Source organism: Ornithodoros turicata, chromosome 1 (assembly GCF_037126465.1).
Source record: "Ornithodoros turicata isolate Travis chromosome 1, ASM3712646v1, whole genome shotgun sequence".
In the NCBI taxonomy this organism is placed as follows: domain Eukaryota; kingdom Metazoa; phylum Arthropoda; class Arachnida; order Ixodida; family Argasidae; genus Ornithodoros; species Ornithodoros turicata.
In genome coordinates, this window is record NC_088201.1 from 131,145,689 (window position 1) to 131,160,760 (window position 15,072).

The 15,072-nt window shown below is 42.1% G+C and overlaps 2 protein-coding genes across 6 annotated transcripts in view; both read right to left on the reverse strand.

The window, feature by feature from the left end:
• LOC135369047 (uncharacterized) overlaps positions 1–15,072 on the reverse strand; it is an 87,278-nt gene that overhangs the window by 59,207 nt on the left and 12,999 nt on the right. The window lies entirely within an intron of this gene.
• Positions 1,135–12,908, reverse strand: LOC135378597 (uncharacterized). 5 transcript variants are annotated; one of them, XM_064611661.1, is made up of 5 exons: positions 12,726–12,908; positions 12,161–12,191; positions 11,763–11,963; positions 10,388–10,595; positions 1,135–6,981 (listed from the first exon to the last, which is right to left on the reverse strand). In XM_064611661.1, the coding sequence occupies exon 5, from the start codon at positions 6,562–6,564 to the stop codon at positions 3,082–3,084; it is 3,483 nt and encodes a 1,160-aa protein (XP_064467731.1). In that variant the 5' UTR covers positions 6,565–6,981; positions 10,388–10,595; positions 11,763–11,963; positions 12,161–12,191; positions 12,726–12,908; the 3' UTR covers positions 1,135–3,081. The 5 variants fall into 5 exon arrangements, with proteins under 5 accessions (XP_064467731.1, XP_064467734.1, XP_064467732.1 ...); XM_064611664.1 differs by having other exon boundaries at positions 1,135–6,188; positions 6,557–6,981; positions 12,161–12,908; XM_064611662.1 differs by lacking the exon at positions 12,161–12,191.

Consider the following 15,072-nt stretch of genomic DNA (forward strand, 5'->3'; position numbering starts at 1 on the left):
TTCAATTGAAATTTATACCTAATTTTCCTTCGCAGCCTCTCGGCCCTAATCTCGGACCGTGACCCTACGTCATTTTGACGTAACAATGACGTAAAAGATTAGTTTCAAAGCTGAAAAGTAATCTAGCGAAAGAGGGTCGATTACTTTGAGCGGCGATGGGTTTCGTGATGGGTCCGTATGTGCATTTCCGTTTATTGTGTTGTATAAAGTCTGTATGTGCTCGTCACAACAAAAAATTCATGTCTTTCTTCGTTTGTGTTTAATGATGAGAAAAAAGCACCGCGTAACACCGTTTCTCTGCGCCGATCGCGGCATCGTATATGCGTGAAAGCGGCGGGCTTTTCGAAGCGTCGTCCGAGCCGTACGTCGTACAATCAATGTTATTGCAACGTAGCGGTGTGCACACAAAAAACTCATCGATCAAAGTTCACTGTTTCTTGAGTAAAACTATCAATGCTCATTTGCGGTATCATTACCACCCCCACAGCTCACGAGCAAAAGAAGCATATTGCAATGCGAATTATCATTTCGCATATCGAGCACACGAACACACAGAAGAATATAAAGAAAAGCTCATAAATAAAGCTCAAGATTTAAAGCACGAACCGATTTCTCATAAACGCGTTTACGGCTCGCGCCACACTGTCCGTTCGACACTTTGCAATGATCCTTCGCGCTTTTACCGTTTTGTCAGTTTTGTTGCCTGCGTTCAGCGCCATCTCACGGGTACATACCGAATTATAAATGCCAAGTACAATCACGGTGTCACACAAACATTGCCGTCTTGCACACCTGTACGTCAAGAAAAATGACAAACAGCAAAAAAGGAAATTACGAGCGTGCTTTTCCACGCATTTTCCACGAAATTCAGTTTTACGCCGGTAGAGTTTTCTGTTTCCGACACCTAAGAACCGAAGCAACAAGGCAGGGCGGGCAGATCACAGGTGTGGTCTTCGCATTTTCAGGAGGAAACACCGATAAGGCGGGTCGCTTTCCAAGATAACACGTGGGGCGATTGGTTGATAGAAGGTGTCAACCGCTTTTAATATTCACGCCTTTTTCGATTGTGCACCAATGACAGAAGAAATTTCAAGTAATCGAGGTAGATTACTTTGACCAGGATAGGGCCCCAGGGTAACAGACAAAGGAATCCATTTAAACTTGAAAATTTCAAGCTTAAGAGAGCTGTGCTTGATGTTGGTGGACAACAGTACACAGATGACTTTGACTTTCAACGATCGATCTACTCTAAAGGATATATGAATTTGCTTCACAAGCTGAAGCGGAAAGACATACCTCTAGCTCCGGCTGCATATGAGAAAGAAACGTTTATGCTCTACTACCATCTCACTCCAGATGTGGAAGTGCAGTCGCTGAGTCCAGTGGTACAAGCCAATGTTCGTCTCACCCTAACATTTGGTGGAAATCTTACAGAGGCTGTTACAGTTCTCTTTGTTTCAGAAACACCTCGTGTGCTAGAAATCAACAAAGACAGACGAGTCAAATTCGTATAGAAAAAAAATGGAGGAATGGGAATTTTATGCAGCCTTTGCTCGAAATCACTGCACAAGGCCACTGTTTCGTGGAACATTTGCATGCAATGAAATTGCAAGTCAAAAAGCTGAACCAGGGCTGTATGTTGTAAACACAGCTCCTAGATCCTCTCCTGGAGAACACTGGACCTTATGTTACATCTCTAAGAACAACAGCATTTCTTATTTCGACAGCTACGGCATACGACCAGTTTGCAAAGAAATTTACCAGTTTATTCACCCAACATCTTCCTTTCACTACAATGCAAAACGACTTCAGGGATATGGATCTGCTACATGTGGACTGTACTGCTTGTATGTAGGTAGTCTTCTAGCCTGTGGTTTCTCTCTTCAAGAGTGCACTCAGAAGTTTTCACCAACCAACTTCAGACACAATGACAGATTGATAGAAACACTTGTTCGAAAAAATTTCCCAAGAAAAACAGAGGATATGTCATGCTGTAGTGTACTATGAGCATTCAATAAAATTTCAGTTTGCCTGAAAAGAGCTTTATTTGTCAACTTAATTTGCACACTATATAATGAATCATTGGTAATAAAAAAAAATCTCATCTGAGATAGGCTATTTACAAACAGTGACTTGCAAACAAAGACATTGTTGATGATTACATACATGCTATTAGAAACTGGTTATTTCATACACATGCAGTCAAACTCCTTTATAGCGAACACCTTTTTAACGAAAATACCACTACAGCAATTTTTTTGCGGTCCTGCTGGAGCCCTATAGGTCCAATAATGGACATCCTTTTTAACGAAAATACCTTTACTGCGAATTTTTCTTGCTGTCCCCTGAGTTTCGTTGTAAAGAAGTTTGACTGTATAATCAAAAATTTTCTGACACGGATCATTTACAAACAGTGACTCTCATCTGAGACAGGCTATTTGCAAACACTGACTTGCAAACAAAGACGTTGTTATAGATTACATACATGCTATTAGAAACTGGTTATCACATACTCTTATAATCAAATTCTTAGAAAACAGGTTATTTCACACACATATAATCAAATTCGTCTGAGACGGTCCATTTACAAACAGTGACTTGCAGACAAAGTCAGTTGTTATTTCCATCGCAAATGCATGCAGCAATATGGGAAAGCAAACTGTCTCTCTTTCACTCACATCAAGAGCTACACATTACTTCAGGAAGACATGAAATTCATCAAACCAGGTCTCAGCTTAGTCATCACTCGTGGCTAACAAATATCCTCTAGCTCCTAACTCACAGTTGTAAGTAATCCCACACTGACAACCATAGATGTGGAATAATGCAATAGCTTTAGTTCATGGTTCTAACATGACATTGTTCTAATATATGACAAACCATAGCTATATGGATGTAACATCTTTATTACAATTTTTTTCTGTGGGACCAGGAATAGAAGGGCAACATCTGTTGCGGGGGTGATAACAGATGAGTTCCCTCCTACTCCCGTATGCCAACTCTGTAATGAAACCTCGTGACGGTGCACACCCCAACACCATCGCTTCATTAGAGAGACCAATCCGTACACATTAAAAAAATTCAACCATAGCCAAAAGGTAGCGTGTCAATTCCATCATCACAAATGAAGCGTTTCGTATCCAGTGGATTGAGGGCTATTTTTGTCACTGACACACTTTTGTTGACATTGTCCTTGTGCACAATGAGGTTCTGTTTAACTTTATGCATTGTGCCCTGCTCGAGAGCATTCGTATACATAGAGAAGTGGAGTTTTTGTGCTTCACATTGTTTAACACCCTTAGCGCGATTGTACTGCTTTTTGCTGCACAGATCGAGGGCGTACAGCTTTGGCTTCAGACAACAGAAGCCAAGAATGTGATCACGAGGAAGCTCATTTTTAAACTTTCCTAGTACCATCCTGTTTTTTGTCGAATAGAGTGGGTGATCAGGGTCATATCCAGAGTTGTCTAGATGCTCGTCAGCTAGTTCGTGGAGTACTTTATCGTCACTCAGCATCACAATGTAAGAATCAGTGTCCATGTATAGCAGTCGTGTATCAGGGGCTACACGGAGAAGATGGTTATGATAAAAATCAAACATCTTCAGCTTAGACAATTCCAATATTGTGAAGCCCAGGTACAGCGGTTGCTTCATGCGAAGAACAGACTGACTAAATTGGAACAAGATGACGTGAGAGCTCAGAGGGCGGAACTGTTTCAAGTTTGGTTTACGTAGAAGCTTCAACACTTGCTCATCTGTTACTGTGAGGCGACAATTTACGAATTTCCTGACTTGCATACATGTCCTGCCATATACACTATTAATCATTAGCTTTGATTGCTGTTTCTCAAATGCGTTTGTAGCTCGCTTCCGAAGTTCGTGATTGAAGTCGACATAGGATCGCAGAAAGGGCTTTTGATTGAACTTGAGAACCCTGTGAACTTTAGTGAGACGCAACCCCAATTGCAGATACAGTTGCAAATTGCGATAGTGGAGAAAGTACCTCTCTTTATCAAATAATGTTAGCAACAGTTTTGCTTCGGTAGCTTTCTGTGGAAGATTGAACTTCTTCATGAGCGCCTTCTGATAGTCTGACAATAGCTCATAACGAACGGACATTTTTTCAGGGGCAACGGGAAGATCTCTGTGGTGTTCATGAGTTGCTCGGTCATACACTAGGTCTACCTCAAGAAAGTAACCCACAGGGCTATCATCTCGTATCTGAGCTATATCCAAGTTAACAATTTCCTCCTCAGTGAGCCACTCAAATCCTCCGTAAGGCAATGGTTCTCTCATGACTGCTCCATACAGGCCATTTACATCAATGTAGTTAATTATTTTTTTTTCTTTTTCGGGATCAAACTGTTCTGTTCCTGGCACATTCGCAGTTGCTTTTCTCAGGGAGCACTGTGTGACACCTCCTCGTAAGCCATTCTCGATGAGCAGGTACGCGTTGGGGTCGTTAATTAGTTCTAGTTCTACCTGACTCATTTTTAGTGCACAAGACATGCTTAATCCTGGAAGGGATACAAAATGAAACGGTTCAATCTTGTGCACATCGAGTGTCCACTTTCGAAAGTTCTGAAACACATCTGCTAAAAGCAGTGTGTCTGTCAGAAGGTATAAGTCCGAATACTCTCCAAGACTCTTGAGCCGAAATTTTTCATACACATTCTGCGCGTGGTTGTAGTCTTGTTCACTTACTTCGGTTCCATTCAAAATGTTAAAGAACTTATCTCGAGGTGGTAGCGAAGGCTCATCATAGGCTTCAAAACTGGTGACAAAGTTATAACAGAAGACCCCCTTACGAACAACCAGCTGAAAGTGTTCCTCATTTGGAAAAAACTGGCGAAGGCATTGAAAGTTGGATTCACCTTTATCACGTAGATTTTTCACCAGTGTTTCAAGGCTTGCGTTCAGAAAACTCAAACTGTCCAAGAATCGATAAGAGCCGATGTCAATTGCTTTAAATTTTTGACAGCTGGTGGCAATCACGTTGATGTCTGACTTCTTAAGCAGATGTAAATGAGACAGGAGAAAACTCATGTCATAGTTAGCATTATGTGCAATGATTGGAATCTTGGGTGGCACTCTCAGTTTCAGGTTACACGTCTGACATAGTGTTTGTCGAAATTCTCCGCTTACATGGTCATGGTCTCGAACTTTTTGTCTTTTAGCAAAGGATTCTTTGCAGATATTACAATGAGTGGCTGCTGTATGTTGACGCTCATTCTCTTCAGTCATTTCTAGAGGTGCAAAAGCATGTATCCATCCTAAAATTTCGTCATGCAATTTCCGCAGCAGCTCCATAAATACTGTGACACAATTAGGACCACGGAAAAGATGCTTTTGCAACACGTGTGAGTCGGATGCACGTATAACCAAAAGGCAAAATGAGGAAGGACAGTGATCCTCATACACGTTTGTTTCCTCCAAACAAGGTGACAAAACACTTTCAAAATCATATACACAGTAGAAAGGGACTTCCGACATGAGATGTTCCCCGGCAAATGCTACCGTCTCTCCCTTCTTAGGGTAAATTGTCTTAGCAACCTTCTGATGCAAACACATCTTTAAATGATCACTGAGGATTCTGTCTGATGAGAAGCCCATCATACACCTCTTGCAATGAAACCGTCCGCTAGGTTGAAATAATCCATTAAAATTTGTGATAAGCAGAAAATGAGAGTCGATTAGCAACAGATCCACATGTTTCTCACGCTCGTCATCGACAACCTTGATGGGGTACAGAGATTTGTCTTCCCTTTCGTAGGCGTACACATTGATACTGATACCATTATTTTTTTCGAATGCTTCAACCTCTTTTGGGAAAGCTACCGGGAATGTTTTCGGAAAAACATACTCAGAAATATATGGTCTGTACGAAGATGCCCTACGCCTGCGATAACCAGTAGCAGGATGCAGTGCAGCTATTACAGAGAAGGCAAAACACATGTTCTGCTCATCTTCATGCAAACCAAAGTCCACACACAACAGAGAACGAAACTTATGCTTCAATTCTTGCGGTAACTCAAACTGGGCACATCCAATCAGTTGAGGCATCAAACGTCCAATGTTCATGATACAGGCATGAATGCGAAAGAGAAAAAAACCTGAACCTTCTACTTCGAGGTTTTCCAAATTTTGTGCTATTTCAGCAGTCACTTGAGTGATAGAAGGTTCTACATCTGCCTCTGACCATACTGTCACTACTTTGGAAGGCACGAAACTAATTTCGAGCTGTAACTCATCGTCTGGCGTGTGACGACCAAGTTCCACTTTAAGCAATACAAAATAGCGCAGTGGGAAACCAAAGTGTCGTAAGACATCAGCAATGTACTGTCTGTACTCGTGAAAAAAGGTTGTAACATCATGTCCGCTAACGTCCCTGTCGTGTAAATGTAGCTCGAACCGATTAGTATAGTTTCGCAGTGTGCACAAAGTCTCACAAAAAGGAATGCAGGGGGCTTGAAGATTGTGAACATTTGCCAAGTGAATCTGAAGACCTAATGCTGTTGCATAATACTGCCGTTCGTGCTGGGAGCATAAGTGACACGTCACCATATCTCATCACTTTCTCTTCGAATTGGTGAAGATAATATCTGGCGAAATGACTTTTTTACCATCTTTGGTAAACCGTTCTTTCTTCTCCATTTTGAGATTTGGAAGCAGTCGCATTTCCTCTAGCTCTTCCTCCGACAATTTTTTGAAGCGTCCAGGTAGATACACTTTCACTGGCTTGTCGTTTTCCATGCGGAGCTCCACGTATACGGCCTCGCCATACATAGTGTCAATTTTCTGAATGTCCAGCACTTCGAACTTTTCGTTTTTGGGTATGTTGCTCATTTTCTGAATTTCACCGTCACCACATTTTTTCAGTTTATCCAACTTTTCCATGACGGATGACATAGCTTACTTGTGTTATGGAGGCTTCGCTGTTATGTTGACAATTTGCTTTCTCCTCTTGCTGTATAGAATGAACTGAAAGAGAAGAATAGATTTGTAAACTCTTACATCTTCCACAGGAATATGTAACACACCTCCTCAGTCTGACGTTCTGAATGAAGAACCACTCTCTATGTCCGCTCTTATATAGCGATTGCATGCAGCTCTCTAACATGTGTGCACAGCCTTGAACGTCTACATCCTTGCAACGTTATACGTGAAGACATGTTTCAGCGTGTCCTATCTAACTTCATTGGTCTGGTAACTAACATACCTGCATGCACAACCTTGAATGTCTACAACCTTGAACGTGTGTACTTCGACTTTGGGCAAGCTTAGAGCACAGACTTGTCTTTGCTTTTTGTTGTAACCTTCCATTATGGAATGCTCCTGGTCTGATAACTAACACGGCTGTGCGCAACCTTGAATGTCTACAACCTTGAAGGTCTGTATTTCAGTTTAGCCAATCTGAGAGTGATGTACAGGCTCGTCTTTGCTGTAACCTTCCTTTATGTAATGTTGTGATTTCATAGCATGCTTCATTCGTTTGCAAAAGATGGCTGAGGTTGGACCTTATAAGTTTACCACTCCGGTCTCAATGACCATATCAGGTCAAAGCCAGAGTGGAAAGACGACACTTGTTACACGTCTAATTAAACATAGAGCTGCTGTCTTCGACAAACCATTTGATCATATATTGTACATATACTTGTACAAACAACCAATCTTTGATAATTTTCCAGAGGTAACCTTCAGTCAGGATATTCCTACTAATCTTGATACTGTAAGAAATTCTTTAATTATATTTGATGATTGCTTAGCCGACAAACAAAGGCTCAAAGAAATCTGCAATTTTTATGTAGCTGGCTGTCACCACCTCAACTGTTCAGCTATTTTCATAACACAATATTTATTTATTAATGATCCTCTGTATAGATGCATTCAGTTTAACAGCAGTGCCTTAATTTTATGTCGTTCCGCCCGCACTGCGGACCAAATGCAAATACTTTCACGACAACTGTTTGGTCGAAAGAAAAGTGAACTACTGCCAAGTATATATAAAGATGCTTGCAAGAAACCATATTCATACCTTGTAATTGACCTATCCCAAAACTGTTCAGACCAATTTAGGGTGTGGACTAATATATTTCCAGACGACCAGCGACAAATAGTATATAAAACATGAAACGTGTCAAGAAGAATATTCATTTCCTTCAGTTGCTTGCTGATGCAAAGTTGCCGGAGCAACGTTATTTTCTCCTGGAACATGCTACGAGAGAGCAACTAACTGCTATTCGAGAGATTTGTATGAATCTTTGTAAAGGAAACATTAAGGTAGCTCCAAGAGTGAGAAATCAGTTGCAACCTTATGCAACACCTATCCGCTTTTTGGCAAAACGAGACACTACAGGAGTGAAGAAAGTTCGAAAGGTATTGCAACAATCTGGTGGTTTTCTACAGTTCCTTTTGCCACCTTTGCTGGGTCTCCTCTCGACTTTAGGTGGAAGGGCGATAGCAAAAGCAATCGGAGTGTAGTCGATGCAGAAATACGAGCTTGTGCCTTACCGGGAAACCCCCATCCCACAGATATTGAAGAAAGATGAACCAGACGATATCAAAGCAAAAGAGATAATCCAATATCTTCACTCCTTGCTACATCCCACTGTGAGTGAGAGCACACCTACACTGGGTTCAACAACAGCGAGAGAAGAGGAAACACAGACCGAGGAAAAAAGTAATACTGTCGTTGATTTCATGAGCAGTGGCTATAAAATCAGATCAGAAAACCTATTACGTCTTCTGGAACCAACGATCTCATGGGATAGGAAAACATTTCAGATAATTGTCGACGGTGAGCGAGTAGACAATACTAATATAATTGACCTCGTATACTATCTCGTGACGAAAGCAAGAAATGTTCAAAGACCACCCTATTTTGATCGGATTTTGCCGCTATTGGTCAAGCTAAACTTACCAGCACTTATTGTGCACCCATCTCGTCTTCAAAAACATACAGCAGAGAAAACTCTGGCCACTCCTTCACCTCATTCCGTAAGTGAAGCTTCCACACCTCGACGTGCGTCACCACCGCTCACACGAGCCGCGAAGCGCGCACGACAGCTCACATGGACACCGTACTGAACTCCGAGGAGAGAGGCTACTTCGAAGAAGAAAAAATACTGTCACACTTCCCTCCAAGACATCATAAAAAGGTATTAGCTATGCTTCAGCTGATGACAACGGTTCTGGCTTACGACGAGTACGGAAGAGTTATCTGTCACGGAAAGGTGGTGCCACACTCATCTATTGTTGAGCTTTTGAAGTACGAACTTCACAACAGGCAACCTCCCTGGATGAGAGGAGACGTTTCAGCTACAATCAACGCTTATCTATCACTCGATGCTCTTAGAGTTTGCAGTAGGAAGAAGTACTAATGGCAGCCTACTATGACCCGCAACATGTCGGCAGCTTTGGTGGAGTGCAGAGACTTGCTCGAGCCATAGGCGAAAAGAAGGACAAAGTCACTAAATTTCTGGAGACAAGTGATGTGTACAGTTTGCATAAGGAATACAAGCGACCCACGAAGTTTCGAAAAACCATTGCACTTCGACTTCGTGAACTATTCCAGGCTGACCTAAAGGATTTGCAAAGTCTAAAGAACCAGAACGATGGTTTTCGCTATTTGCTCTTTTGTATAGATGCTTTCTCTCGGCTTCTTGCCATTGTACCTATTCGTAATAAACGATCTCCCGAGGTTATTCGAGCTTTTAAACTTGCCTTTAAAAGAATTGGGACACCCAAGCTTTTGCACACAGATCGTGGAACAGAATTTACAAACAAGGTGGTACAACAGTTTCTGAAAGCAAGGGGGATCCGGCTCATCCATACAAATTCTCCTATGAAGGCCAGTATCGCCGAGCGACGTCAGCGAACAATTGTGACCACACTGTACCGTATCTTCACATTCCAGGGTCACAAGCGATATGTGAACATTTTACCTCAAGTAGTGAAAGCTTACAACAATCGCGTACACAGATCGCTTTCTGCCAGACCAGTGGACGTAAAGAAAGAAAACGAGCACATTTTCCGAGAGAGACTGTACCCCAGCCCGGTTGGACCACCAAAAAAGCCGCGCTACAGCGTTGGAGACGTAGTGAGAATAGCAAAATACAGACATCAGCTAATAAAACGTTATTTAGGGTCATTTACGTCAGAACTCTTCGTGGTGAGAGCGATCAAGTTAGGGTATCCTAACACGTACCTATTACGTGATCTTAAAAATGAAGACATCATTGGTGGGTTTTATGAGAGTGAAATTGTACGAGTGAGAGAGGTTCCAAAAGTAGAGAAGATCATAAAACGACGAGTTAGAAATGGGAAGCTTCAGTACTTGGTTCAGTTCACTGGCAGTCTGGACAAGAAGTGGATCGCAGAAAATTACCTTGGTTTGTAATGACCAGTCAAGACAAGTCAGCCGCCGATGACACAACATGGCCTGAGGTTGATCCTCGGCTTGATGGCGCATGGTTGTCATCATCAGACGCAGATGAAGAGCAGCCTGTGCTAGGTAGAGATGTGTGTGGCAGATGGAGAAGAGGTTACACACACGAATTTCGGATGCAGCCTGTGTGTCGTCTCAAACACGTCTCCTACAAAGAGATATTGGAATGTGGGTTAACACAAGTAGGCAAAACTTCGCTCGTGGAAGCTTTTAAAATTGTGACGGATATGGTGTTGTTTCAAGCGCTGCCAGATCAACCTCCTGATAGGGTTACTTGGAAAACTGCAAAAACAATGTATGCCAGAGTTCACACCGCCTGTACGTTTGCCTCGGAATCACCTTTTGCCTTACTTGCTGAATGGTCACGTCACGTGGACGAAATTTTGACATATGCTGACGAGGTTGACGCTATGCATCTTGCTGCCGAGAGTCTATGTTTCATGGAACAAGCCGAGTCTGAAGGTTGGCACTACTTAACAGGCTACATCAGCAAGCTAACACTTGACCTCTTCAAACATCGACTGGTGCACAATGGAGCATAAAAAAAAATAATCACCGCTCATGTATCAGGGAAATAAAAATGTACATTTGTACTAAGCCCTCTCATTTCATTGTGAGTGAACAGACATGGATAGATGTTTGTGTGTTCTCTTCTCCGTTGTGTGGCACACGTTTTTGCTTGTTGTGGTGATCATCGAGCTAACGAAGCTTCCATCCTCTTCCCTTCAGCTTCATCAGGGCAATTGCAGCAAAGAAGCTGAACTGGAAAAATATGTTTATGTACATTCGTGCCCTTCTGACTTGCTTGTGGTACGCATTTGGAGTGAAAACGGTAAACCGAAGCGTTCTGGTGTTACCCTAACACGAAACGAAACACGCCAGCTGCAAAAATGCTTAGAGACAGCCAATCTTACAAGGACCTATTACGATAACGAATGCTCAGATGTATGCTGTTTGTGCTTAGAACGTGAGTTAAAACTTCGCCGCTGCCCAGGCAACATTTACTCTCTTGGCAGAACAATTGGTCGACATCACTCTGGCTATGGAATCTCACTATCTAAAAGGGCTGTGATCTCACTGTCCTTGTATCTAAATAAAAAAAAATTTAACTGTTTGCAAACGTTTTCACTTCCTGTGATGGGCTAGGAAAGCATTCCTTAAATCACAAAGACCTGCATGTCGCCACTGAAAGCGAGAGGCATGAAACCTTGTCGTTCCTCATATTTGCATTTCCATAAATGACTTGCATGTTCATAGAAAAGCATTATATATAGTATATGTATTGCAAAAGAGGAGGGCAAATCCATGTACTTACCACAGTCTGTCTTTCCAGTCAAACACTCTCACGGAGAAAAAAAATCTTCATCTGGAATCCCGAGTGGATTAACTTGAAAAAAAAAAGTTTTCCACCTCTTCTCCATTGTATAGCACACATTTTTGCCTTGTTGTCAAGGAAGATCTCAAACTGTTCCCTTCAACCTCTTCGGAGTAGTTACGGCAAAAGAAGGAAGATGAACTGGAAAATATGTTTTATGTCAAAGCAAAATCAAACGATAAAAAAAAACACCGTTTCGCTAAGTTTAAATGCAAAGAAACATGCAGTAACAAGACTGAACATTTCCTAAAGTAGGCTTTCCCCCAATGCACGTAGGAGTTGGGTGAAGACTAGCTACATCTCACAAATGAAGGTAGACACATTCCTTTCTTTCTGACCTGTTTGCCATTGACGTGCAGGTGAAGTGTTCTGTTGTTACCCGAACATGAAATGAAAAAGAGAAGCTAAAAAAATGCTTAGAAGAAGTCGATCTTACAAGCCCAAAATGTGAGATGACCCTTCAACCTCGTCGGAGTAGTTACAACAAAGACGATGAACTGGAAAATATGTTTTATGAAGAACCAAAGTCAAACAATTAGAAAAAACACCGTTCCGCTGAATTGAAATGCAAAGAAACAAGCAATCCAGCAAGACTGAGCATTTCCTAACGTTGACTTCCCGCAACGCACGTAGAAGTTAGGTGAAGCCGACTTGTAAATTAGCAATGTCCTAAATAAAAAAATAATGTTGTACTGTTTGCAATCGTTTATTTTTCATTTCATCTACTGCGATGATCTAAGAAGGTGCACTTTAAAATCACAAAGATTGCATGTCGGCAGCGGGAAGGAATGAACCTCATTTCTTTTTTTCTTTCACCTACATGCATTCCATAAATGGCTGTGACCTTGCACGCTCACAGGGGAAGAACTTATAACAAGAGAAGAGAAAAAAGCATGTACTCACCTTAGTCTGCTTTTCCAGTCAAACACCCGCACGGAAAAACCTGAGCTGGAATGTCAAGTGAATCCACCTGAAAACAATCAAGTGGCATTCACTTGACATTCCAGCTCAGTCCGGAAAGCGTTGCGGACGAACCGTCTTATATAGAAGTCGCTTCGTTTGCCTATGAGAGTGCAGCGTCGACCGTCTCGCCCCGAAGACGTGATGAGGAAAGTGATATTATCGTTTATCCTTGAGAGGTAATTACGGCTTTACCCGGGCTGGCTCGCTCTGTTCAGAAATCAAAGCAGTCAGCATGGAGGTGGCTGTCATTAGTATACTGCGTCTTTTTTTTCTTCTTCTTTTTCCTGCGGCGCAACATGTATCGCATAGTAATTATTTTTCCTGTCTTCGAGTTGCAAAGGCGACACCGGCTAGAGTAAAAAGGTACGACCTTTATCCAACGAGTTGTCTTATATGCAAATGCTTGCTATTGCAATAACATCGTGTATCTTCGAGCGTTTATTCGACTTGCTCGCGTGCTCATGCAAATCAGCAGAAGAGATATCACAGTCTGAGTGGAAACAGCGTGACCTTCAGCCATCCCGTCGTCTAATATGCAAAGCGTCGCTAACGCAACAACATCTTAATGGAATACGGAAAAAAGTGATCTTATCATTTCTCGAGAGTTAATCCGTGTCGTACACAAAACGGATTAATAGGGAGAGGTAGCCTGGTCGACTACAAGTCCAAGCATGTTTAATGAAATCTCTACAATGAATATCATGATGTTCCCCCATGATGCGTCGGATGTCGAATTTCGAAGCGGTAAGCCTTTTGTCGGTTACACGCCCTTAGCACCCTGTCCATAATCACATCTCAATACTAGCTACGCCATATCCTTGCAATTCGCAACGATGTTGTGGCGGCGGCCGGTGCATTTTTTTTTCTTTTTTCGATCGGTTGTCGAAGATCAGAGCTGTAGGCCTCCTTTTTTTTTTTCGGTTACGCTCTTAGCGCTCTGAAGTTTAAGTATATACTGTCTCTTCGCACTTCGGAAGGAGTCGATTGGCTGATCAACCATTTCCATTAGGCAGACGATAGCGAGGTGTCCTACTTGTCGACTTTAAACGTAATAAGAAAAAAAAAATATTTGAACAATGTTGTGCCATGTATGAATCGAGCTATCGTTTTATCCTTGCAGGGATCCAATAAACAAAACACAGAAGCCGACACTGAAGATTTTTGTTTAAGTTTAATTTGTACAAGCTTTCACGTGGAGGTCCACGCTTCCTCTGTATTTTGTTTATGAGATCTACAGGACTTGACTCCCCTCTTCGTATACGCTTTTGCAGGATCGAGTAAGAATTGTGCAACTATCCATAAAAAATTAATCTTCGTAATCTTATTATTATTATTATGTTTTACTAAGATCCTTAGATGGATGAACGGTTATGGCACATTTCTGATTTCATAACTAAGCTAATTATTCATTGTTAACGTAGTTTGTTTAAAACAAGAGGTATATCATTCTGATGGAACTACACAATTAAGATGACATTCAGTGAGTGCATCCTACAGGCAAGCAAAGGGGTTGGTGCCCCCACGTGGTCAGCCGCAACTGGTCAGGTTTAAAATCTGCGAGAGGGTGGAGGTAAACTTATTAAGAAGTATAACGACAGCTTCGTGGGCTGGTTCAACCGCGTTTGAGAGTAAATTGATGTAGAACTGGTCTGCCATTTTTTATTGTTCTGACTAATCTCCGTTTGCATGCACCGTTTTTATAAGACTGAGGCGCGTGCCCAGTCTTAGTTATTTACATAGTAGGTGTGCATGCAAACTAATTATAATAAGAAGCGCGTGTTGCGCGTGCGAGGGACTTGCTGGAGGCTGGCTTACGATATGGGAGCTGGTGCCCACGTGGTTAATTCCTCAGATGACACAGTGAGGTCGGTATCACTCTGACGTGGTTTACTCCAACACAGTAGGGCGTGCACCTAATTATAATATTAAGAAAGGCATGTGGCAGGGATGGCTTACCAGATAGAGTCGTGAAAGTGGGCTGGTGCCCACGTGGTTAATTCCTCAGATGATACAGTGAGGTCGGTATCTGTGGGCTGGCGCTCACGTGGTTTAGCCCTAATTAACATTCGCAAGAGCGGGATGGGGCGGGGACGGGGGCGGTCTTGTTTGTTGATGCTAAATACGCTAGCTAGCGTATCTAGCAATTGTTTTGCTAGATAGGCACTGCGAGATACGCTAGTTTTTCTGACTACTGTAAGCATAAGTATCTTAAATACATTTCATAGTGTTTACTCCTCTACTCTAAGTACTTTCATTTCTAACTATCTTTGCTGTATTTTAAAGGAAC

Coding starts and splice junctions, on each gene's coding strand:
- LOC135378597 (XM_064611662.1), bottom strand. CDS start 6,564: ATGGTGACGTGTCACTTATGCTCCCAGCACGAACGGCAGTATTATGCA.